General features: G+C 43.2%; 1 protein-coding gene across 2 annotated transcripts in view; it reads right to left on the reverse strand.

Moving 5' to 3' along the window:
- The window catches only part of LOC139918121 (TOX high mobility group box family member 2-like), a 73618-nt gene that overhangs the window by 31260 nt on the left and 15065 nt on the right, over nucleotides 1–27293 (reverse strand). Inside the window, exons 2-3 of one of the 2 annotated variants that reach the window (XM_071907400.2) lie at nucleotides 15279–15371; nucleotides 6523–6582 (exon numbers count right to left, since the gene is read on the reverse strand). In XM_071907400.2, coding sequence (XP_071763501.1) covers nucleotides 6523–6582; nucleotides 15279–15371 — 153 coding nt within the window. The remainder of the gene's footprint in view (nucleotides 1–6522; nucleotides 6583–15278; nucleotides 15372–27293) is intronic. The other variant, XM_071907401.2, reaches the window with a different exon arrangement.

Genomic DNA, 27293 nt, shown 5'->3' on the forward strand with positions numbered 1-27293 from the left:
CTTTATTTTTATTTTCATGATGTCACTCTCTTTAAGCCCCTTGCTTTATGAGTCGCAAACGGAGTGGAGAGGGGAGGAGAGGAGAGGAGAGGAGAGGAAAAAGCGAGGGAGGGGTGAAAACAAATGATGTGGATCCCTCATTGTTCTTTCTCTATGCCCTCATTCCAGTCAGGGTAATAAGAGAACATTGTGATTTACTGTCAGTGAAGCGCAAGAGTGCATCAGAGAGAATCCACTGCGGCAGGGGCCATTAAAATAGATTTAACTTCCCACAGTATTAGGCCAGATGTCTACACTTCTATTATATTTCAATCAGCCATGACCTTGGTCTCCATATGATGAGAAAGATCACTAGGGGAGAGAGAGAGAGAGAGGGAGAGAGGGGGAGAGAGAGGGAGAGAGAGAGAGAGAGAGAGAGAGAGAGAGAGAGAGAGTAAAAAAACACCCTAGGAAAACCAATAGAAATATCAAACTACTTAGTCCCACTAAATCCCTCTGCTCCGTCGTGCTGCATATACAGAGAGAGAGGCCAGGACCGAAATAGATCCAAGGTTTCAAGTTCTCTTAAAAGAGCATATGAATCATTGAGTGCACTCTCGCTACTGATAAGTTTCTGTTTTTTGGGAGTGTTTTTTTTTTCTTTTTTTTTTCTTCTGCAGGGTATGTATTTGAGGAGGGACTGAGGGACTACACCAAAGGAGGGGGACAGGGTCGTTTTGATGTTCTTTAAAGCTTCCAGATATCAACAGACATCATGAAAGATGAATCTGCTCATATTCCTCGAACAAGGGATGTGAAGGGAAACACATTTCTGCATCTCCATTTCTCACATCACCGTGGATCCCTGTCTTTGAACCTGAATACAGTTTATTTTTTCTCTCTCTGAACGTCTGTATTTACTCTAGACTCACTAATATCTTTCTATTCTGAATGAATCTTTCATTTTATATAATCTTTACTGTGCAGTATGTATCTTTCCATCTCTCCAGCTCTATGAAAGCAGAGCAGAGGTCATTGAAGATGAGCGTATCTGCGTTCTATTTCAGAGGCTGATGGTAATTGGACTTATTGGCTGACAAGGACTGACCTACATAAAGAACTAGCAATCCCTAGTTACAACTGTAACTTACAATCCCTCCCAGCATGGGTGGGGACGTTGTGCCGATGTTCCTCTGATGTTCCTCTGATGTTCCTCCAGCATTGTTTTTTAGATATTGATGCCCCATTGTTGGTTCAATGCTAACACAAAAAAAAACACAGCTTTTATCCTAATTCGGTGTGAATCGATGATCAAATCCATATTGTACAAGATGTATGTGCACGACACTTCATTTTCTAAGCCGTGCCAACAGCTCCCAGTCCAGCTCAAAGAAGTAGAAAGATGTGTGTCATCGTTTTCTGACCCTTCATTTTCATTTTTCATCCTTTGGCTCAAACGTCCCCCCAACTTTTCTTTGCAGGGAAGGGAATGAGAAAGGATAGAGGGATAAAACTTACTATAGTGTGCACATTCAGTGAAGTAAAAGGGGGGCATGGGGGGGGGGGGGGGGGGTGAAGGGAGGAGAGGGCTGCAGTTGTGCTGGGGGTATAATGGTACACTGTGAGTCACTATTAAGTAACGGTGCCTTTTCACATCAGCATCGCCCACATTGGGTGTGTGGTGCCAGGGTGTACTGAGGTGTCTCTGACTCAGAGAGGGAGAGAGAGAGAGAGAGAGAGAGAGACAGAGAGAGAGAGAGAGAGAGAGAGAGAGAGAGAGAGACAGAGAGAGAGAGAGAGAGAGAGAGAGAGAGAGGGGGAGAGAGAGAGAGAGAGAGAGAGAGAGAGAGACAGAGAGAGAGAGAGAGAGAGAGAGAGAGAGAGAGAGAGAGAGAGAGAGAGAGAGAGAGAGAAAGGACATCAGCTGGCTATACAGGCCGAACAACATCTGGATAACTATGGTTGGTTGACAAAACATTGTCTTGTGTGTGTGTGTGTGTGTGTGTGTGTGTGTGTGTGTGTGTGTGAGCAAGAGAGATATATATAGAGAGAGGGAGGGAGAATGTGTGTGTGTTAAGTTTATGTGTTGTGTGTGTACATTTGCAGGGGAAAGGAGATGGGGCAGGTGGGTGAAACACCAGAGAGAGAGAGAGAGAGAGAGAGAGAGAGAGAATGACAGAGAGGGAGAGTGACACAGAGACAGAGTGAGAGGGAGAAATACACAAAAATAAACAGAGACAGCAATATGGACTGAAATCACAGACAGAAATAGAGAGAAAGAGAGAGAGACCCACAGACAGATGGAGACAGAGACAAAGAGAGAGAGAGAGATAGAGAGGAAGCCTGTATCCAACAGGTGAGGTTTCTATTCTAATCTAGACCATCAGCCACTGCTCTCTTGCAGACGGCCAAATCGATAGAGACACATGGCTCAAACGAGACACCCGGAAGCAGAAAAACACAAAGACACAAACAAGCTGGAACTTGCTGCTTCTCCTATAAGACCGGTGGCCTCTGCGCTTCTTCTCCTGTAGAGAAACACGGTGGAACAAGCACAACAGGAAAGAGAAAGAAAAGTAACACAGACGCAATCTCTCTCTCTCTCTCTCTCTCTCTCTCTCTCTCTCTCTCTTCCTGCCACCAGCTCATTTTCTCTTTCAAGCCTAACCCTCCCTCCCCCCACCCACTTCTTCTTTTTCTAAATCCTCTATTTTTCTGTCTCTAATTTGCACCAGTGTATCTGTATGCACAAATGCACACAGACATGCATACACATAGACTTATTATAATGTGAGGAGGACGCTGTAAATCCTGTCCATTAACTATTGTAAATGGAAGCCAGTGGAATATGCACTGTAAACAAACAACACAACACACACATGAATGCACACACACACACACACACACACACACACACACACAGGTTCCAGTCTGCGTAATCACTCAAAGGGATCACCCCAATCAAAAACACTTACTGTCCATCACACTGGACCTATCTCTAATCAGTTTTTTTATTTATTAGTGTGTGTGTGTGGGCGTGGCTGGAGGCAGCCATTTTGGTTTGGCTGTGAATGTTCTCATGCATGTCATTATATGTATTGCGAAAATAGATACTGCAATCAACATTATTTGACATGCATGTGAGTGATGAAAAAAGCAAATACTATTACACAGATTCACAGATCAGTACAGATCAGACACAGATCAGTATAATTGAATTGTTTAATAATCTGCAATTGTGCAAAGTATTCCCTATATTTTCGCTCCATACGTGGGCAGATACATGATGCTGACAACATAATAATCCACCCACACCTTTGTATAGGCTCAAATCTCAACAGATAAACCAAATGGAAAACGTCAATAACATCAAAACGTCTCCATATGCGCGGATCACATTCATATCTCGTACAGAAAACATACAGTATTCAAAGCCACTGAAAACAGCTTGTTTGAATGGGCAGATTGTGTCCAAGCATACAGTAAACGGCCCCTTGAAAGCTGTTTCTGATTAGCGGTTTTCTCTTTTTAAAAGCCCAGAGATGTTATGTGTAATGCAATCTCCTGGCTGTGTCAAACTGCTACCTCAGTGCGTATGCTGTGGAAGACCTCAGACATGCAAACAAAGGAGACTCTGTTCTGGCCGCATGCACCTTTTTCACAGGCACACATCATCTAAGGGCTTGGGTGGGCATCTAAACGCTGTGTTAAAACCCACATTAAGGAGGTACGGGATGCTTCTCTCGCCATGTTCGAATAAGACCATTGTGTGACGCTGCATGCCTTTTCCTCAGAACCAAAGAGTAAGAGCTTTGCTGCAGTACTATTCACACAGAATCAACAGAAAATACAAAAACAGACAAAGTGCTAGTAAAAATGTTACTACCTCGTGCCTCAGCTTTGGCATCTTGTTTTTTTTTACAAAGAGTTGGAATGCTTGAATCTTAACTAAAAAAAGAGGAACACTTACAATGTAAGAGCGGATACACCCTGGCATGTAGACATGTATCCAGCATATCCATTACAGATATGCCACCATTCGAACCTCTAATTTGTCTCATTTAACTTCAAAGGCAATCCATATGCAACAAGTAAATGCACAGCTAATGCGTACAATTAAGCCTCAATTAAGAAATAATTGTCTCGTCTTCGACAAACACATGCAGAGCAGTCACTGTGGTGAATTTTGCATGACACATAAAGAAAACACAGACACCGCTTGGATGTGGTGGCTTTGAAGGTATTTGCTGTGTGTATGAGGCTGTGGAATTGGTTGAGGCAAAAGATAGGTTGTGCCTCAAGGCATTCTGCTCTCCAGGATATTGGACAGGGTCCCGGCAATGCACTCAGTTAATTGTCAATCTAGTGTTTTATGTCTTGCATTTAAAAGGAATCCTATTTTTAAAACAGTTCTCTCTGGTTTAAACCTGTGCTATGCATCCTTTCTTGTCAAGAGCAAAGATACACATCCGGTCTCTTTCAAATTTCAAATTAAAGCTGCCGTATTAAAGGATTGGAAGCCAAACAGTGAACTATCTCAACTGTGTGCTCGGAGGGCTCCTCAGAAACGGTGTGCAGGCTTCTATTTGATGCCACTGACAGAGCATCAACTGCAACTGACATGTTTTGAAAAGCCGAAATTGCCTTACCCACTAAGAAGGCATTTGTTGACATAACACTGCAAACCTGGAGTGGGTGTCGATGATTGACACATGACCGCTGCAACAGAGGAACTACAAAGCTGGACATTTATCCCAATTAGTAGACACCCATGTACGCATGCAAAGTGACATAATTAGGGCAAACCAGGCGATGTGGCTAACAACGATGGACCTCATGCCTATGATGTGTGCTATAAGTAGACAATAAGCTGCTAAAGCTCCCACTCGACCCCTCATTATAGTCACTCAATCCGCACATCAAAGGAAAGGCAACCTTATAGCTATAGGACGATGGTGTGTGAGTGTGTGTGTGTTAGTGAGTGTTTAAAGGAATGTGTACGGGTTCACTTGGCGTGTGTGTGTGCATGTGTGTGTGTGTGTGTGCACTTGCAGGTATGTGAATGTAACAGAATGAGATTGAGTCTACGTACAAGTGTGCTTATGAATGTGTGTGTCAGAGAATGTGCCAGTTCCTACAGGTATATGTGTGTGTGCGTGCGTGAGTGAGTGTGTGTGAGTGTGTGTCCCAGCGTCCTCAGCCTGCTGGCCTTGTCCCATGACTCTCCGGCAGTATTAGGCGAGGCGCTAATTGACGAGGAGCCGGCACCTCGTCATGTTTTGTCAGAACATGAAGGCCTCGCTGCTGGATCAACAAATCCTGGAGCTCCAAACTCTGCCATATGTCCAGCCATGTGTTCCCATCTACCAGCTGGGAGCACTCAGCACCCCGCCTGTCTAACTCTCTGCCTAACTGAGTGTGTGGCTGGGACTGCACTGCCTCAGCCTGGGACCGCTACTTCAATGAGCTTGGAATGGTGAAATGCTAGTTAGCCTGTGTGTGTGTGTTGTATAGTTCAATGGACAGAGCATGGCACTAACACCATCAGGGTTACAAATAATGGAGTGAAAATAGTGCAAATACTACTCACACGTGTTTTCAAGGATGCACAAGTGTGAATAAAGTTTTGTGAAGTGAAAAAACATATCATACACTCGTGATTGAAGATTTGTGAACCGCAAGCAAAATTCACATGTGTAAATTGTATATCCACAAATGCAAACCTGTATTGTGACACAGATCTGCATTTGTGTATTTGTCAGTCTCATCCTGTGGATACAAACCGATGCGGAGACACAAATCTTTTGCACTATTATTCCGTGGGAAGTGGGGGGGAAATCCACACATGCACCCACCAATCAAATTGAAGTTTCCTGTTATAAAACACGTGTTAATAGTATTTGCACTATATTCACTCCATACAAATCTGTGATACTTTAAGGTGCTTTGGATAAAAGCATCCATGAAAGGGCATGTGCTTTGTAGAGATTAAATGCATTTCTGGGCTGTTTTTGTCTTTTTACATCATGCTTTATATGTTACAGTAAATCTCTATATGTCTCTTGTGTACATTTACCTGTCATGACTATCACAGTCTTTCCATTGTGAGAACAGTCAGGTTTCTCTGTGAAGATGTCCTCCTTGTTCATCTTCATCCGCAGAGGATTTTGATAACTTTAGCTAAAAAAAAGCTAGCTAACTTTACCTCATGGTGTTGTAGTGTTACATGAGTGAATCTCCCGTGGATCACAGATCTCAGTTTGAGGTAATTTGGTCATTTGGTACACACAACAAAACATAGTGACAGGACTGTGAGAAAGCCTCACGCTACTGTGACTACCATTTTCCTCTCACATTAACCAGTAAATGTACATATTTATCAGATTTACCATGGAAAACCCCCAGTAAATTCTGTGACTTTATGAACTCTTCTTGTTAAATGCTAACAACTGGAATACTGAACTTAATATTATGACAATTTCCTCAGACAGTTTATTTATATGAATTGGTGGTGTTTGTAGAAAAAGGTGTGGATTGTCTTACCTGGTTTGGTGACCGAAACTCCTGGTTATTGTCATTCATGTACATGTTGTCACCATCAAACTGTGGACAGAAACAGAAAAGAGCAATAAATAAAAAAAAAAGCAGGAGGCAGGGATGGGCTGCGAAGAGAAAAAACCTCTTAAATTTACGGGTGGCCTGAAGTGTGAGCCTAACGACTTTGTCACTTTGGCTAAACCTCGTGGTGGCAAGGCAGCGTGGGTAATTACTGTTCGTCAGCGGGCCGGTAATTAGGCTACATGAGCGCAGTGACGAGAGATGGGCTTTTCCCTGTGGGCTCCACTGCGTGTGTGTGTGTGTGTGCATAACTGTGAATGAGTCTGTGTGTGAATACAGTAGTAAAGGGTGTGAATGATTCTGCATGAGTCCCTTGCGTCTTGTGTGTGTGTGTGTGTGTGTGTGTGTGTGTGTGCTGCACAGCGAGGGCATGCTGTGTCGTTCACTTTGGGACAGTAATAAAGATTGTGCTAATCAGGCATGGAAACACCACTTACTGCAGGTGCCAAAACACTGCTAGCCACGAGGTTAGCGCTCACATAACAGCGTACGACCCTTGACCCCCAGGGTGCCTGGGAAACAACCCTGGCTAAACAGTTGAGCGCTGAGGAACAATCTGCTAGCTCAGATGGCTAGCGCTAGTACGCTAACTCCCTGAAGAATCCCTCACTGGCACTCTCTGAATGAGCTAAGAATGAAGACAAAACAACACATTTGTCTGTTTTTAGCTCGCGTAGCCGCCGTTTCCGAGAGAAAATGAGATTCTCTCGCACAAATGGCTCAGCTGCCGATGCTAGGAGCGGAAATTATGCGGAGTCAAGGTGATTGAGAAACTGCTGCCATGTGAAGAAGAGCTATACTGTAAAATGACCTTGGCTTCCAAAGACATCAAGCTTTGTCATACCATGTTTTCAGCAAATGGAACAAACCTTGACTGGATAGGATAATAACGCTCACGGACACGTATGCCATTGCACGCACACACACACACATACACACACATGCTACAGAATGTGGAAACACGTCAAATAAAGGCCCCTTTTTGTTTGTTGACTGAGGTCATTCTTTGAATAGCGTCGTAATATCTCAACGTACAGAAGACTCGGGAACAGACAGCAGAGAAAACATGATCAAACTAGACAGCATTCCACGTCAAATTCCTCAGATGTGAAGATACAGGGGCCTTTTCATTTGGGGTGGTCTGCTTTGTGCCTGCGGAGGGAAGGGACTGAAGGCCTGCAAGATAAACACACGCTGGATATCAGTGAACACAAATGGATCATAAGATACCTGTGAAAAAAATGGCCAACCAGGTAGACTAATGGATGGAAATGGGCCGAATTCCTGGGGGTGAAATCTAATATCTACATTGGTAGACAGGAAAAGTCGAAGTGGCTAAATGAGCATACAGAGTGAGAAAGAGAGAGGAAAGGAAGAGAGAGAGAGAGGAGGGGAGAGAGAGAGAAATTACTGTACATTATTGCAGGAGAAAGACCGGGGGAATGAGCGCCTGCCTCGGGGCAATGGTTGGTTAACGATGCATATCATGGAAACCCTTGTGAGGATTCACTTGCTTATTCTAATGATTACATTCGCATTCCGCCACATAAACGTGAAACTGAGACAAGCGCTGCACACACGTGTCTCCACAACACCTGACGTGCCGATCGTGATTAATCCCAACGTGTTTGTTTAAGGTGAAACTGGATGCTGAGTACACGTTCGATGACGGGACGAAGACACAGATTTGCTTGATGAGGCTTGGCGGGGCAGGTATCACTTGATAAAGCCATAGAAAACAGCGAGAAGTGACTGTAGCTCTCGGAGTGGGCCAAAAGTGATGTTGACCTTGGTGACATATCTGCAATAAACTCTTCACTCCTCATATGAAAGCCTCTTGTCCTCGCCTAACTGAGCAATTTCATTCCATTGAAATCCACTTTCATATCACTGGTGACGTAGAGCCATTTTGAGAGGTTCTTCAGGATAAGATTCTCTCGGGTGAAAAGAGAGTACAGTGAATGAATAGCGCCATTTTTTAAGCAGAAAATACTGCCAGATCTTGAGCTGTGGCTCATTTCGAAAACCGTGAAGTCTTCAGCAAACGGAGCGCAAACGCTTATTACCGTTCTCTCAGCGCCAAAGGAAGAAATGAATTCAGAATATTCTCATTTGAACCAATTGTCTCTGTGATAAAGTATTCACCAAAAAAGGCCCCAAGACAGCCTGGAAAGGTCAGCCATTTTGTGCTTCAACATGGCTGCCCATATATTCCAATGTAAGGCTGTTTCCCCCTGCTCTTCTCTCTATAGCCCTCCTTTGCACTGCCTCGCTCTCACATTTAAAATGCCAATTTATCCTCGGCTCAATGCTATCAGCTCTGCCATTACTTCACATTCACTGCAGAAATCATCTTCTCTTTCTCTCTCTCTCTCTCTCCTGCTCTCTCTATTGCTCCCCCTTCTCTCTTCCTTTTCTTTCACTCTCTCTTCCCCTGTTTCTCCTATTCTCTCCCTCTTTCTCTCTCCACCCTTTCCAATCCCCTTCTCTTCTCTTTCTCTGTCGCCGTGCTTCTCTTTCTCTCTCTCTCCTACCTCCTTCCCCCCCTCTTCCTCATTCTATTTCTCTCTCCTCGCCTCTTTCTCTCTTCCTCCCTTCCCTTTCCCATTTTCCCATCGTCCCTCCCTCTCTCTGTCTTACAAGCTCCCTCTACTTCCCTCTCTCCCTCCCTTGCCTCCTTCCCCCTCTTCCTCTCTCTCTCTCTCTTTCTTCAGTGGGCCTTGGCATCGCTTTCTCATCGGCGGTCTAATTGGGCATTCTGCCTGAGACAAGGGCCTCATTAAGCAGTAATTACACACATGTTGTTTTCGGCAAACATCTCTATTTGGATTGCTTTGCATGGTAATTGTTCAGCAGGGACCACTGCTCGCGATGTTTCCCCTCTGTGACACACGTGGTGCTGGGAAGAGAGGAATAAAAACATGGAGAGGAAGGATAGAGAGGGAGGGAGGGGAAAGAGAGAGAGAGAAATAATAATAGGCTATGGGAGAGAGACAAATCGAGAAAAAAAGAATGCGTAAATGAGAGAGAGAGAGGATAAGAGTAACAGTGAGGCGGAAAAAGGATAGCCTAAAAGGATGAAGGGGCTAGAGTGATGGTGCCATGGCAATAAATGGAGAGAGACAATGAATAAATGAGAAAGAAAGAGGTAGACAGATGCAGTAAGAGAAGAAAATGAGGCAGAGAGGTAGAGGGAATGACAATAAAAAAGACAGAGAATGAGTAAACGAGGAAGAAAGTGAGAAAGTAAGAGACAGTGACAGAGAGAGGAGAGAGAGAGAGGGAGAGAGAGAGAGAGAGAGAGAGAGGAGAGGGAGAGAGAGAGAGAGAGAGTCCCAGAACTAGGTCATGCCTTGCCATCATCGACAAAGCTGAGCGCTTCAAAAATAATGAAGCCACAAGGTGGAAGTAACGCTAACTAACATATCCAGGGAAAACATGTAATATTTACACAGTGCTAATGGTGCAATACAATGCCGGGATCTTTTCATCTTAGAGTGCACTGGTGGGACTGTTTATGGCAGGATTGGAGGCAAAATTACAGACTCCATTGAAGATTGTTTTTGATTGATGGACAATTCATATAAGCTCCCCATAATGCCTTCTAGGCAACATCTGTTTGTGGAGGGGGTGGGGCACAGATGAACTGCTTATGTGCCTGTGTAATGCCATAACTGTCCAGTCATTAGAAAGAAAAATGACCTTAGTAAGCTAGCAAAGAGAAAAACAAAACAAAACTAAAAAAGCCTTCATTTTAAAAACTAAGAAACCAATTATTTTGGAAACCAGCTAATAATATATTTGCCGTAACTTTGCTTTGGAATAAACACACACACAACTGCAGCCTCAGTCAATACTTCACATTTTGTTGTGGTTTTTTGTTAATATATAAGGATGCACCTGAGAAATGCTACAGCCTGGGCACAGCGAGGACAGAATTCAATTTTAAACCCAATCAACATTCCCATCACAACATCTGTAAAAAACAACAACAGCAACAAAGAAAATCCCTCAACATATACTGCAAAGAACAACCGAACCAAACTTTCAGAACTTTCAAATTTATATAAGAGAATCTATAAGCAGAATGTGTAATAGTTGTGACTTTAAAAGCCTTTGCCAGTACACTAAGTCTCTAAAAATAATTCTCTCACCGAGCGGAATTAATAAGCCCAGAACAGTACACAGCCATTCTGTGAAGAAAGGGGTGCGGTGGGGGGACTCATGCAATATGTATGCCTGTTTGAGCACCCTTCTTCCTCATCTTCCCCCTCTTCTCTTTCTTTCTCTTTTTACATCTCTCTCTCTCTCCCTCTCCCTCTCTCTCTCTCCCTCTTCCTCTGTGCAATTAGCTGTAGAAGAGACCTAACAAACCTCAACCTGAGACAATGTACCACTGAATTTTGATGTTGCCCAACTTGTCACTCTTGGTTCAAAGCTAGACTAGAGGACGAGACAGACAGACACACACACACACGCACACACACACACACACACACACACACAGAGACAGTGAGAGAGAGACAGACAAAGACAGCGAGAGAAGGAGAGACAGAAAGGAAAAGAGAGAGCAAAACAGAGACAGAGAAAGAAAGAGAAAGAAAGAACGAACGAAAGAAAGAAAGAAAGAAAGAAAAAAGAAAGAAGCTATAGTAAATAGACTTTCAGAGTTGCAGAGGGGAGATAACAGAGAGAGAGAGAGAGAGAGACTATAGTAACAATTCTGATGTTGCACCACGCCCCGAGCAAACAATGAACATGGGCAAACAATGAACATAGCACACACACACACACACACACACACACGCGCGCACACACACACACACACACACACAAAGCCCATAAAGAGCGCAGCCTGTGGCCATGGCGACACATGCTCTGTTGTCGTTAGATAAGGGAAACAGGGCCTCTTCCTGGGTGTGAGAGTTTGATCCTACACACACACACATGCACACACACATGCACACACACAGACACACACACACACGCACACACAGCAGCAGTCCCGGGGTCACATCCACCAAAGCCGAGCACCAATCGTATGTATCCTCACCTTTATTATCAGCATGATTCATTTTCATATGCAAAACACAGGCTATCTTCATCTGTACACACTGTACACAGGTCAGTGGACCAGATAGACGATCAGATACACCGGCTAGCTCCCCCTATCTCGTAGTGGGATTTTGATGGAATTCTGTTTGGGAATTCGCTGGCCTCGTGCCATCCTAGAAAGTATTTAGTCGGGGGAATTGGAAACATGTATCGGTGTAGTGTTACATATTCCCTCAAAGGACCGATTCAAAAAGTGTGAAAAGCCAAACCGCACCGCCTTTCCGACTGATGTCAGAAAAGAAATATTTTGTTTTATTGTCACTGATGGTGCGATCAATCACATCATATCTAATGAGCATCAACTCCGTTTGCTATGATTAGAACTAAAGCACTCCAAAGGGAAACAATGTGAATAAATATTTTACTCCTAGCTCCCCCTACTCATCCCCCACTCCCCATTTCTTCCTTATCAGACAGCTTGAAAAACTTTGTAGTATTCTCACAAACGACATATGCAAGTTCCAACCGCTTCCGGCCCTCCCCTATGTCTTGTGATGTGTAAAAATAACAAAGGCAGGCTGATGTAGCTCTCATTCATCCACTTTCTGTTGCACTGGAACAACCACAAAACAGAACGAGTCAACAGCAGAGAGACGTGAGAGATGGGGAGGGAGATTGAGGAGAAAAGCAGTGCGTGCAGAGTGGGGTGGTGCTAAATAAGGTCTTGTTTTCACTATGAACCAGGGTTCACTGTGAGCTAGAGTTCACAATACGATAAACATCTAAACTGTGATGGTGACAATAGCCCACACCATTTTATCAGCCATCACAGGTCAGTAGTTTAAAAAATGAGTTTTTCCCCTTGTTTTTTATTTTCCAGCCTGATTTGATTTTTGACTCGGTCGTCTTTTTCAGCTCTCAAAATGTGCAGCACATGTAAAAAAAACATTTCATTTCTATTACTGATATGATTTCTGTTCCAAATGCAGTCTCGTAAGGAAGGAGGACCAAAACAGTACCACAGCAGAGCTACATACTGTACAGTAATAAAAATAACCTGTGTGAAATTAAAGCTACACTAGGCATCTTCACACATTTGCAGCTCCAAATGGCAGAGGTAAAAAACTATAGATTCAATACCTGGAAGTCAGTAAAGTGCACAATGCTCGCTCATGTTTACCAACCTGTCTGCTTTATACCAAAGGATACCAAAGGGATGGGAGAGGAACATTTTGTATTTTTGTATGTAACTTTGCATTTCACTCTTATGTTTCGATTTGTGTCCATACCAGACAGTAGAATTTCATTTGGTCAAATAGGACGAATCTATGGTGTCTCAATTAGCGGGATGGGACACTTGTCTCTATTGCAGCCCCACTTAGTGATTTAGGCTGGTAAGACAGATGCATTTTGCATAAAAGCTTGCCTAGTGCAGCTTTAAGTCAAAGTCAATATTGTTATAACAGAGAGTCCCGTAAAAGATGCACTAGGCCAATTCCACCTTGAACAGGCGAGGCTGTAGGTGATGTAAAACATGCATGTTCACAGCGTGTGTCATGTTTATACTTCCAGCTAGCACATGTTTCTCTGTGTGCCCACTGGACTCTTTTAGACAGATAAAGCATGGCTGCCTGCACTAACTCTCAAAGCGGTACAGGTGTGTGTGTGTGTACGTGTGTGTCTGTGTGTAAGCATGCACTATGTCTATCTGTCTGTCTTTCTGTCTGTCTGCGCAGTAAATGGAGCGCAGGGCAAAAGAGGTCACGCCACGGTGTGCACCACGCGCGCATGTGTGCGTGTGTAGGTATAACAGAAAGAAATATGTCAGACCAAAGTGCCACCCACACAGCCTCCCTCATCCTGCCACTGTTGCCTTCAACGGCCTGCCTGCTAACCAGCACCAGGGGGAAACACCTTCTTAGCATCCAACACCAAAACATCACATGTAATTAGCAGCTAGCCCCAGCAGGTGCGTTGGTGCTAAACTTAACAACCTGGGAAGACACTAGTAGGGGGAGAGTAGTTATCCCACCAGCATACCAGACACATACAGTAAGTGTCTGGTATGTGAAGGTGTGTGGTGAAGGTATGTGTGTGTGTGTGTGTGTGTATAGTGTGTGTGTACAGTATGCGTACATGTTTGTATCTGCATCTATGTCAGTGTGTGTGAGGTTTCTCTGGCAGGAGGAGAGGATGTAGAGCACAAGCCACTTTTAACTGACTGGGGTAAACAGCGATGAGAGAAGATAAAGGGCAGAGTGAATGTCACATTACCCCAGCCCTTTGCCTCTGCTCACCGCAGCATCAGATAACTGCAGTAGGAAAAAAAAAGGTCTGGTTTCCTCTAGCATATAATTGGTTATCTTAATGCAATCTACTGCTCTCTTGCCTCTCTGCACAGAATGAAGTATGAAAGAGCAAAGGGAGAGGAGAAAAAAAACGAGGCTGAAGTTTTGACTGTTCTGGCAGTGACTAAAATAAATCATTACGAGCGAAAGAAATGCATCAATCTATTTCCATCGCTGTCTTCTCTCGTCTCCTAGGTTGGGAAAACACAAAAGGTATTGGCTGTTTGTTGGTGTGTGTCTCCTTGAGGCAGGCAATGTGGCTCATCTGTATTTGAGCTTGGACATTTAGGTATAGAAAGTGGGCTCAGTAGTAGTGAAATTATTTGCATTATTGCGTATTTAAACTCAGAAAGTAGCGTTGTGTTTACTTTTTGTCTAACTTCAAACGGCAATTAATTATAGCACTACAGTATCTAGTAGTCGATGCATAGAAATCAACACAAAAACACATCATAGGTTTATTCAACAGAGAAGTATGCTGCATTATAAGTAAAACCATACCAGACAGCCCAAGACATTATCAGTAGGATCGTAACAAAATATATGAAATGCATTGGGAGTAACACTGCAACATCTTATTCAGATAGCAGGCTGCCTGAAAATTAAGATCTCTATATTATACGTTGGCCATCTTTTCTCATTTTCTTCTTGAGCTGTGAATTCATTTTGTGATACTTTGAATTCTATTTTGAAACATTAAATAAAAATTCAGTGAAAACATTGGAAGATAAACTCTGAAGCTGTCATAAGAGCTTCCTGATTCTGAATTTATTGTAATTTTTTTTTTTTTTTGACTGTGATCCTGCTGTATCAACTTCAGGGGTGTTTTTCACACCTTTGCATTTTTTCACACATACGTCGTTGTAATTAAGTAAACCTTCTGGCATCATCTGTAAATTCCGGTAAGTGTCTCCGTTTTTGAATGCAAATACATGCAAGTTTATCGTAGTTGAATTAAAAAAATAATGAGTTTTTCTGTGTTCCCGTGTGTGCGCATACATATAGTGTGTATATGTGTGTTTGTGTGTGTGTGTGTGTGTATACTTGTAGGGGGGTGTATAAGTATGAGTTAGAGCAGATAAGTCCGTCCATAGGGAGGAGCAATTAACTAATGACTCTAGTGAACACTATAATTCCCAGTTCACAACCTCCAAAATTCCACTGGGCCCAGACCGATACCTTGAGGCACACCCTCAAATATCAGTTGGCTTTAGCACAGATAGAAAAGGTTAGAGGAAGATGGGGGGGTGGGGGGGTGGCTTAGCTACTGTATCTCACCCCAGCAGTGGGCAGTCTTTTCCCAGCTGGGTTGGTGCCTGGAGGGGGGGTACTGTGGAGCCTAACCCCTCGTTCACCCACACTGTACCGGGCCTGTGGTTAGAGAGAGAGACAGGAGGGAGAGACAGAGAAGAGACAGAGAAGACAAAAGTGGGGAAGGAAACGAGACGGCGGGGCTTTAGTTTGCAAGGTACAAGCAGGGCATTTGTAAAGGAACATGTCAAGGGCCCCCCTCGTGAACCCTTCCCTCCGTCTCCCTTTCTCCGGTCGCTCTGCTCTTCGCCTTACGCCCAGCACACGCGTGCAGGGGGAGGGGTAATGACATGAGACTTACACAGTGACTCTACACAGCGCCGCACTGGGGGAAGAATGGAGGTTAATGAGCTGACATCCCCTCCACCCTAAACACGCCTCCTCCCCATGCCCACCTCCCTACCCTCCTACACACACCGACACGCATACACACACTATACACAAACCCCCTACGAGACAGTGGGGCTGAATGCTGGCGTTGAGCCAAGGACTAAGAAGGAATCTCATGGAGCAACTGGTGGATACACACTGTCTCAATATACAACTAGCTCGAAGCAATCTGCTGGTTATAAAACAACTGTGAGTGTAGTGTAATCTAGTGTAATCTGTAATCCACAATATAAATATGGACAGCAAACACGAGCTCACACAGTTTCAAGCACATAGCATGAGAAACTTCAGTGAGAAAAGCACCATTCTGACCACAAGTGTGAGCATCTTACCAAAGACACTGTACACAACTACAGGCTTGCTAAGGACAAACGGTTCTTGCACCCAGACCACAGACCAGGGCCTAAACACATCATGTTGTGGCCAATCCAATTATAGGGCATACAGTGAATAACCAATCAGGGCTTCAGAAGCTCCCCCGTTTCTTGGTCGTCACATGTTGTTTTGTGGGTATATAAGATGTTAAATAAAACCTCAGTGGCCTTTAAGTTGCATCACCGGAAAACCAATGTGAATAGGTGTCAATGTCTAACGGTTAACAGTTCATCTGAGCCAAGGCACGCAGTGAGAAATGAAAGAAAGAGAGAGAGAAAAAAAAAACAACAACAACGGGCAAAGCAGTATGGGTGTGAGGTATACCTTCATGAAAACTGCTCATTTGTTTTTACAGATAAAAACGTAGCCGGATGCAAGTTAATGTAAACAAATGCTATGTGTAGGAGCCTATCTGAGGTTAAAAAAACAAGATGCAGGTGCACTCAGATGTATTTGCTTGCCAATGAGGCATCCCAAGAGTGCTGGTGTGTATGTATGTGTGAGCCGTGGCTAGCCCAGCCTGGCTCAATGTAAAGCTCCATTACAACCCAGCACCCCCACAACCCCCCCCTCCAGCCTTGGGAGAACAAGTGGATCAATCCAAACCACTGGCATGGGAATACTGAATGTCTGAGAAAGACCGGACACAACCATCTTTCAACACGGGGTCCTCATCTGTACTTACACTGGAGATATTTCCATTTTTTTAAAAATAAATTGTCACTGGAAGATATCCAGCTGTGATGGCCTTAATTGCCTCAAATAAAATGCATAAAAAATGTAAAAACCATGAACATCTATCACAAATAACAGAATATTACCAAATGCAGAAATAGAATTGATACAGCGCAGGGAAACACTTTCACAGAGCTTGAAAACAATGGAAGATGAATGGTTAGTCATTAGGGCCCATTGTGAATCTTTCGAGTGAGTAATTTGTAGGAACGCTTGTGCATTTTTAATACCCTTAAACTGAAGAGCCCTAAGAACACAAACTCCATAAAATAATAAGAGGCGTTTCACCTTAGCACTATCCGAGCCTCTCAATTATTTACCACTAATGAATTGCCTAGGGCCATTTTCTTCCTAAGTACAATATCAACCATCCCAGAGAGACTGAATCAGCTCGCTCAAATACTTAAATACATTTACTCAATTATGCTCACTGTCCCTAATATGAAAGAGACAAGGAGATGTAAGCTTTCTTCTTCCCTGTGTTCTACATGCTCAGATTCAGCCTTCATATTTCAAGAAACACAGTATGCACAACAAAAGCACAGGCATATTTTTCTTTTGCTCAAGATAAAGATGAATTTGTCCTTAAATACCTATTCATTGAAAAAAATAGCACGGAAATTCATGACTTTTCTCATCTTTTTGCATCTGTGGTGTGGGAGGATATTCAATTAAAGGATGTTTGCTGTTTTTGTAGTGTCTAGCCTTGCTAGCATGTACAGTACAGTGCTGTAGGCCTGTTGCCAGGCATCCAGCAGGCTCACACTTGGCAGGCCACCCAGGGGCTCTCGCTGTCGCCACACCGCTGATGAGTCTTTAGGGGCCTGTGGGGGAGCCTGACAGCAGAGTCTGGAGAATCACACCCGCAACCTCGCTGTAACACCAGCTCCCAAGACAGTAACCATCACAGGAACCTAAATATAAGCACTGGTGAGAGTCCCGAGTGGAGCCGTGGAGACACAGTGATAATACCAGAGGGCATATTACAGGATGGTCTCTCTAACCGCTGGGCCAAGCTGCATTCCTGTGCACAGCATCATCATCAGCCCCCACTGTGATTCCTGCAATACAAACCTGTAGAGTGACACAGTTGCCATCTAAAGGAAACTGACTGCAGGGATATAAGCGGGAAGTATATGGTACATAGGGCTGAAAGATATTGACAAAAAATCTAATTGCGATTATTTGACAGAATATTGCAATTGCGATTTAAACTGCGATTCACATCTTCACAAGTTTTTCTTGTCAGACATTTTTTAGAACTATAAAATTGTTTAAAGAAAAGTGATTTTGCTAAAAAATAAATAGATGTCAGTGTGCAGGATTTACTGAGTTTGAGTATGATGAAAGGTTTTCACCAATATTGTACTTGATTCATAGGCCAAAGATTACCTGCAGCTCTAAAACACTTTGTATGGAAGTCCATTTTTAATTGCAGCCTCTGCGATTTGGAAATTGCAGAAGTTCATATTGCGATTTTTTGGTTTTTTTCCATTAATTGTTCAGCTCTAACGGTACGGTACCAATTAAAATGACACGATCACAGTGTGGTGTAATTCTGTGTATAAAAGCCTTCATCCGCTAGTTTCAATATTTCAAATGCCAACAGAGTGCAACGCCGCAGTCGCCTAAAGATATTTCACAGCAGAGTCTCTGCTAAGTGCAGGGAAATGTAGAATAACCTTCTATGGTATATAAACCCATCATCTAAGTGAGTGCAAATAGCTTCTACCATCTGTTAGCTACTTCTATAGGGGACAACTTCATACTGAGGAAAAAGCATGTGCACGTGTGTGTGTGTGTATATGTGCTTGTGTCTACTAGCACTGCCCACTTTTGATTATGCTCATATTTAGCCATTTTGAAAAAGAAAAACTATACGAATTCAGTCTATTCCTCGTTCTTTATGCTTCCTTGTTGTTCCTTGTACTTCTTAGTTACCTGAGATGATGGGGTTATATTTGATATATTAAATATTCACTCATTTTACTGTTTACACGTATTGTGAACACTGGATAAGCTCTGGATAAGTGTCAGCACAATGCCTAAATGTAATGTAAATGTACTAAGCGTGTGTACCGATGCGTTTGCCAGTGCAGTCATGCATTTGTTTGCCTCCTTTTTGTGTCATGTGTGCATGTGTGTGTATGTGCGCAGGAGCGTGTGCGCGTGTTTACAAATGCGCATATTTATATCGGCAGTATGCTGTCCACTCAAAGTAATTCACAGAACCGCTATGAAAACATTCAGCTCTATCCTCATCATCTACATCATTATCACCATTCAATCAGAAATATTTCACAAGCTTGATCCATCCGATGCGTAGCGGGCCAGATCAGAGCTGACTAGCTTTAGTCAGTTCCATGCTGTGGGGATGCAATCATTGGTCTTTGCCGTAACTACGCCACAGCGAAATTAAAGTGCAAAGGATCCCGTTCCTAGACAGCTGGTAGTTGTAAATTCCTATCAGGGAATAAAAAGAGGGAGGGAGGGAGAGACTTTGAAAGAAAACATATACTATTTTCATTTCAACTGCTTTAGGGATTAAGGCTTGGGGCTCTAGAAAAAACTGCATTAAAATAATCCACCATTTGCATGTTTTATCTCACAAAGGAAGCTCACATAGACACACATATCCACACCAACCCCCACTCTCTCTCTCCCTCCCTCCTTCTCCTCCTCTTGCCCCTCCCCCAATCTGGGTGAACACACACACACACGTACACACGTAACACATATACACACTGTCATCATTAAGCACGCACATATACACACACACACACACACACACACACACACACAGATCAACCTGCTGCCATCTGCTCTGCGTGCTCAGTACAATCCTCGCAGAATACATTATTCACTACAATACATCACATCACATTCCCTCAATGTCATAGCCTTGTGCCGGGGAAGAGAGAGAGAGAGAAAGGAGAAGAGCGAAGAGCAAAACAGCTATTGTACTCGACAGGCAGAAAGAGAGAAACAGAGAGAGAGAGAGAGGGAAAGGGAGAGAGAGAGGGGAGATTTGGCCCGTTATATGGTACAGTGGCAGGGAAAATTAAAGACAGTTTGATTTGGCTTTTAGGTGAAACAAGGTTGTCAGCGAAGCTTGTACCAGTTACAGCTACCAGGGTAGATTAAAATCACTGACAAGGAGGCTAGTGTATGAAAGTGTAGGATAACAATATAAAGACATAAATACAAAGAAGCAGATAGAGCACATAGGTTTGTTTACATGTAAAAGTGTGTCCCTAACTGTTTTCCATTGTGTGGGTATAGTGTGAGCATGTGTGTGTGTGTGTGTGTGTGTGTGTGTCCCTGCTGTGCGGTGGCACAGCAAAGGGAACCAACAGCTGGCTGGCCCACACTTGACTACGTATTGACCTGCTTTGCATTCACCTGTTATTCAGCCGAACCTAATGTTTCCACTTGATGGCTCTAGTGCAGCTGAGCTGCAATTAACCCCGCTGTGAGTGCAAGGCAAGCAAGTCTTAAGTAATTTGTCAAAGTAGTTTGTCGAACTTTGCTAAATGTCATTCTCCTTAATCCTGTAAAATGGATATTTTTCTTTCATTAACTTCCATACTATGAGGCACTTAGAATAAACTTTTACCCAGCGGAAGACTTCCAACACTTATAACATTTACCTGTAAATACATGTCTCCAGTCCCACAGCACTTACATGTTATCTTTACAGCCTTAAGGTTTTCAACAGGATGCAGGTGATCTCCTCACTGCAGATAATTAGCCTTTGAAAAAGTAATTTGCCTGTCTAAACACCCATTTGAATGGGAAAAAGCGTTGCTGCGTCAGATGCTGCTTCCCTTCTCTCCACTCCACTCCTCCTCGTCACCACCTCTCCTTTTTTCCCACCCTCCTCTCCCCCTCCCTCCTCCTTTCCCAGATGCTCTCTCGGCTCTTGTCTGTGTTTGGGCTGCGACTGCGAGGGGTCACCGCCTGCCTTGTTCTCACACGTGGAGCATGTGTGTGTGTGTGTGTGTGAGAGAGCGAGAGAAAGTGTGTGAGAGAGAGCACACACTGTGTCTGTGGGTGATTATGTGAATGAGTATGTGTGTGTGTGTGTGCGTGTGCGCACATGCAAGTATGTCAGAGAAAAGGAAGTGTACAAGTGCGTGAATTTATCCCGGTGTCTGTGCGTTTGAGTCTGAGTGCCTTTCCCAGTGTGTGTGTGTGTCTGAGTGTGTTTCAAAGTGTTTGCACGTGTGTGTGTGTGCGCGCGCGCGTGCCTTGCTAGCTCAGTGCCAGGTCTCTCTAATGAGTCTGTCAGGCGCTGTTAGCGACGGCGTGCTCCCCTGGCTCAGCGCACTCCTACAGACACACTGTGATTAGCCGGGCCAACGGCACGCCACTGGGCCAGATTAAACACTCACCACGCCGCCAGGGAACACATACACACACACATGCACACACACACACGCACAGATACTCAGCACAGCACACATTAGAGCAAGCCCCGCGCTCACTAGCACAAGTACCGCGCACACACACACACAGACACATGTAGACACGCACACACACACACACACAGTTTCATCATCATCGTGCCTATTAGCCTGCTCTGATACAGTAACACACACTTGCCCCCCAGAGCCAAGAAAGGTGCTAATGCCACTGGTGTTGAAAATTCATGTGAAATATACAGCGCCGGAGCACGACACACTGCACATTTCAATAGAGCAACATTCAGCAAAATCTCTTAGCGCTATGAAATAAAATCCACGTGGCAAATCTTGCGCGCTTAAACAAAAACGCGAATATTTCATGAGTCTATACCGTCTAGAAATCTGCCGCACGCGTGTCCTCCTTTATTGAATTCCTGTCTCCCACTAATCTTGAACATCATTCAGAATTAAGGCCACCCCTTCTGGCTCTAACAGCTTTCAACATCTTCATTAAAGCGACATGATTCACTAATTACAGGTAATTACCCTTTAATGAGCGGCCCAGATGAATGAGGAGATATGCAGAGGAGGACAGGCCTGAGGACACATCGTTTTTCATTCCTCAAGGGCCAAGTAGTTGCGGCAGCTCTGTCTGGGTGTTACGGCCTTGACCGTAAGATATCCCAGTGATGACTGAGCGAAGAGACGGCGTTCTGCTTAGCGGAGGCTGACTTGGCTGACACTTATAGTTACCCTTAACCGGTGAGATTTGTAACACTTTCAAGGTGGCAATGGATGGAGGTGAGCAGCTTTTCTGACCATGAATGGCTAGGTGTAGGTGGCGCAGGATTTTAGCTCAAGGGGATTGGAGTTCATTGTTCCTTCGTTGGCTAAACAGAGAGAAAAAAAAAACCCACTGACAATCTCATTTTTTTTTCTCACCCTCTCTGTCTCTCTCTCGGAAACGGTGCAAGCAAAAATGAGATTGATCTAAAAACTTGCCAACATTAAAGGGTAAAGTTTCTTATCTCGGGCCTGCAGAAGAAAGTCCCTACAAGAAGCCACTATCCACCAACTTCCCCCTCTTTCTGGCTCTTTCCCTCCCCCTCGTTCTCTCTCTCTCTCTCTCGTGCCTAGTGGCCTATTTTTACTCCTCTGCGTGGCATTTCAGGGTTTTCCTTGTCACCACCACGTTTCCTGTCATCGGTGTGTTGGTATGTACAGTGCAGTTACTGAAGAGGCCCTGACCCAGTCTCTCTAACTGTCTCTCTCTCTGATGTGGTCACAGATCTTTGTCTTTGTGTTCAAGGCACTGTAGCCCTAAACATCTTTTGTCACCTTCTCCACCTTCAGTTCATGCTTAAAGAAATGCATCCACTTCAGTTATACGGTGCTGCCATTCATTTCCAAAACTGGCCAAACAAGCCACATTAGATAAAGCCAAAATATCAAGCCAAAATATCTGAAATATTTCTTCAATTCATTTTCTTCAGTTTGCTCGTCTTTAATCCAGGGCCCCTGGGATTAGGATATTACAGAAATAACCTTTTGTTTACAATACGCTAATCCAATCAAAATAAAGTTCATTCAATTTGTGCCCTAACAGTGACCGCCCCACCCCCACCCTCCGCCTCTAAAGCATATTTATCATGATGCCATATGCCCCAACACAACACTGCCTCTTTTCTCCAGCTGCAATGTGCAGAATGTGATATACTCTACTGTGTGGCACAATGGAGTAATTGTGTTTTTTTCCCTTGAGGGAAAATATGAGGGGGAAGAGGAGAAATATCAGTGCAGGATGTATGCTTTGCAGCCTCACAAGACTCTCCAGTTGTGAGTGAAGGCAACTTGTTGTGCAGATATAAATGAACATCTTGATTTCTATGTTGTGGGTACGTTGCCTGACCTCTAATATAGCGGGCTTTAGTGGCTTTCTTAGCTTTTTAACGTCAAGCTGTATCATGTTTTTCGCAGCGCTTTACTACAGCGGCCTTTAATGACTTTTTTCTCTGCAGGGCAAAAACAGTATATAAGGTCTATATATTTCAAAACCATCCCCAAATAGGTTCCAGATGTATATGAGTGGGTGAAATTCTTTTATGAAAGAAAAATATACGTTTGGACTTAAAATGATAAACAATGAAATGCCAATAGACTGCGCGACGTTAACTGTCCTCTTTGTACTGTACCTCTGGTGTAGCGTGACGCACAGTGCCTCTTTTGTTCTGCCACTCATTGCTTATGTTACTGTAGAGCACTAATGCACACAGATCGATAGCATACTTTCCATTTCAACACAACGAGCTGATGTACGGACACACAGTTGGAATTGATCCCGCCCTGTCAACACAAAGTTTTAGGCCAGTATGTCTTTTTCTGCCTCAAGTTTGTTGGAATAAAAAAAAAACACTTGACTGCTGCTGCGAAATAAATGGTTTTTAAATAAATGGCTTTTTCGCAGAGTGTTTAGAATCTCAGGCTGTGTTCAAACCCCTTTGTAGCTTGACTTTGACATCTCTGTTTTACACAATGAATCACTGGAGCCTTGATGATGATGTAAGGCAAGGTGGGTGGGAAACAATGTAGCAGGCATAGACGCAACACATGAAGATCAAAACCGAACATCTGGCCCATTCACATAAATCGATTTTAAACAGTTCTGTCAATTCCAACTGCCTTCTCTTGTACATTGTAGATATTTTATGATGGAAAAAACATCATACTGGCTCAAATAAAACTATTCTGAAACAGCTATAAAGTCATAACGGCCATAAAACATGTTAATACGCCAATAAAACGATCGGTCCGAAATGTAAAGAAATCAAAAAACAAACAATGCATCTCGCCCGTTGGTCTTGAACAAACAAACCCCAGAAAATCAATTTCCTCCCCCACAGGATGTCCACCGCATGCTAGCAGGTTTTACGACCACCGCTGAAAGGTGTAAAAACACCAAGCATGTTTCAACCGAGCAAAAGTATCAATCTGCACTCCTAACGAGCTCACAGCACAAGGTGCACACTCAAACTACTACTGGCATGAAGTTTAAAAACAGGAACTGGCTGGTCTAACTCAAGCAAGCCATTGTGTATGATATGTGACTGTACAACAAGAGTTGACTGATTTAAGGGATACTTGGTCATTTTTAATTTTTAATCTCAAGCTTGCAGCAAGATGTGCCCCAGCGTTTCAATAAAGAATGCAAACAGCAGTCTTTATAGCGATCTATTTCAGGGAAACTATTTCTCACATAATGTGACAAGGTTCTGGTGAGGGAAAGCACCTAGCTAAAATTGAAAATGTCAAAATATCCCTTTTAGACTGACAAGTTGCCGTGGGCTATACAGCATGTCATTACACCTTAGACATTGACCTTTGTCTGTTTAGACCTCTGATCCTCCTTCTAAACTGCCGTCAAGGGCAGAATCCGGAAAACAACACTGGGAAATGGAAGTCCATAATATTAGATCTGAATATGCTCTTTCTTAGCTATCGGCCTCACAAGTCTTTTCAGATGATAGCATATTGTAGGATGGCAACTCTTTTAAGTTCTGTGAAGCTCTCACCCCCACAAATAAGGCATTACAGTAGATGCTTCTAAGACCAAGATAAAATGTTTTCAACAATACACAGCTCTTCCTGGTTCGATGAGCCAAACCATCAGCTTCTGTGAAAGAGACAGGGTGTGTAAGAGAGAGGCAGAGGGAGAGAGAGAGAAAGAGAGAGAGAGAGAGAGAGAGAGAAGGAGAGAGAGGGTGAGAGAGAGAGAGAGCACTAATCTCATTACCTTCTCTTCCTGGCAAGAGAGAATATTCATTTCTCTGTGGCAACCAGCGGGAGGGTGACGAAGAAAAAATTCAATCGCACATCCCACCATTTCATTTTCCATGTAATTAAATCAGTTAAATGTTATAAAAACATGTAAACTCCGTCAATGACTTTGAGCTATTTGCATTTTTAATCAGGCCAGATTAATTCTAATAAGCGAGTTGGGCTAAGGCGATGACGGAGCAGGCCTATTGTGTGTCTGTCACACTCATTTAATTCTGTCATTACGTCCCATATCCTATTATGATAATTGGCCTTTTATTCTCAATCAACAACCAGCCAAGGCTATTAAGTCATAATCTCTGACTAGTGCACTTTTCACCTTAAACTCTTAAGAGTTTGCAACCATAAGAACCACAACAGTCAGATAAAAGAAGGGAAAATGCAAAAACAGCACAATGGCTTTATCCCACCAGGCTACCTGCTGCAAATGGAAAAGGACTGTCAAGGAGCTGTATGGTGACACATGGAATAGGGCGTAAAGCAAACACATTAGACTGTGGAAATGGGTATCACCATTGCTCCCTAGCAAGGTAACTATGCAGAGAAGAGCAATGTGTCTGATGTGTTCAGCCATTTCCTCTCCCCCCTCTCCTGGGAGTCATTCGAAAAGTAAATCTCAGAAGGAACAGGGCCTGCTATTTGATTGGAAGACACTGCTGCGAGCAAATAGGGGAAGCGTTAACAGATTACAGCCAAGCAGACATGCAGTACATGTCTCAGGCCAAAGACCATGATAGCATGAATGAGAATAGCAGTCATAATCCGAATCATGCGCAGCCTGGCAAGACCTGGACAAATAACAGATTGCTGTATCAAAAACACATTATCTTTGCAAGTATCTTTGCAATCTGCAAGTTATGTGGTCAAAATAATCATTTGTCATAACATTTATTACAGATTGGAGTTTTAGTTATATAAACCTCAATGTGTGGAGCCAAACAACCACAGATTTCCAAAGCAAAAGTTATCTAACTGGCAAAATTGAATGGCAAAGAAGGAACTCTGGTCAAAATATAAAATATAGGCTACAATTGTCAATGACTTCTTTTTAGCATTCATTCATGACATTCATTATCTTGGAAGGCAGCAGGCTAGGCTATGTAAGCTAACCTAGATAGTTTGGTAGTATGGTTTGAATTTGGAAGGTCAGCTAGGCTAACAAGCTAACTCTGCTAACTAGAAAACGTTTAGCTAGATTGCATTTTTTTTCAGTTAGTAGCACTAAGCTTCATAATATTCTCTAGCCTATCTCTAGCTCTTACCTCTTTGAGGTTTAACTCAACCAATGAGATTATTTCTGCTTACAAGTAATATTTGTATGATTAAAACTCCGACTTGTATATTTATTTGTGGACCGTGTATCTGTCATGATCTAAGTTCATTATCACGCTCAGTGTTTCTACTGTCATGATGTAACCAAAATTAGAAAAAAAAATTGACATCCTAATTCTGTCTTGCATAGCAGCAAACAAGTGCCAATGGTGCTCCTAAATCACTGCCTCAGCAGCTTGACCAAAGAAAAAAACTCGTATAACTCTGTCATGGTGCAATACGTTTTTGTCCTCATTGCCCTCATGCGAAGAAGTAGGACAGAGCATGCCAGTCTAACTGTGGTGTCAAATGTGTGGTCTGGGACATGTTCAACCAAGTCACAGTGTTAATAGTTATGTGGTATTTCTTTGAAATAGTCGAACAGGAAATGTACTTTCAGCCTTAAAGCACCACAATGACGTTATCTTGCAACCACAATCTAATTGTAATGTTAATGCTTTTTCACAAGAGAGTAATCAAATGTACCGTGCATATTCGGGGAAAAAAGGAAATTGGGAAGAAAAGGATGAACGCCACTAGCTTTTATAGACTTTATCAGTATGAATGATGTTCCTAGAATCGCATTCAAACATAATCTAGGACTTGCATTAGTTTTGTGGAATGATTAAGACCAAAATGAACAGTGCGGCTGCCAGGCTTTCAGTGTTGCATTATCACAATTAACCCCAACTGAAGTAACAAGGTCAGGTTTCAGTCTAAATAAAACATCTTATTGAAGCAATAAAGTACAAGGTCCCTTTGTGTCTTCAGCAGTCTGGTTAATCAGTTGTGTCTTTTAACACTGTGTTATGGTTTAATTTACCTCTGCCTTAACATAATACAATACTGCAACCGCATTTGCAACCAATCTTCTCAAGATTCATACTTTATAGAGGAGATTTTTCAGGCTGGACTGAACACTGAACACCAC

Source organism: Centroberyx gerrardi, chromosome 14, assembly GCF_048128805.1.
Source record: "Centroberyx gerrardi isolate f3 chromosome 14, fCenGer3.hap1.cur.20231027, whole genome shotgun sequence".
Taxonomy (NCBI): Eukaryota; Metazoa; Chordata; class Actinopteri; order Beryciformes; family Berycidae; genus Centroberyx; species Centroberyx gerrardi.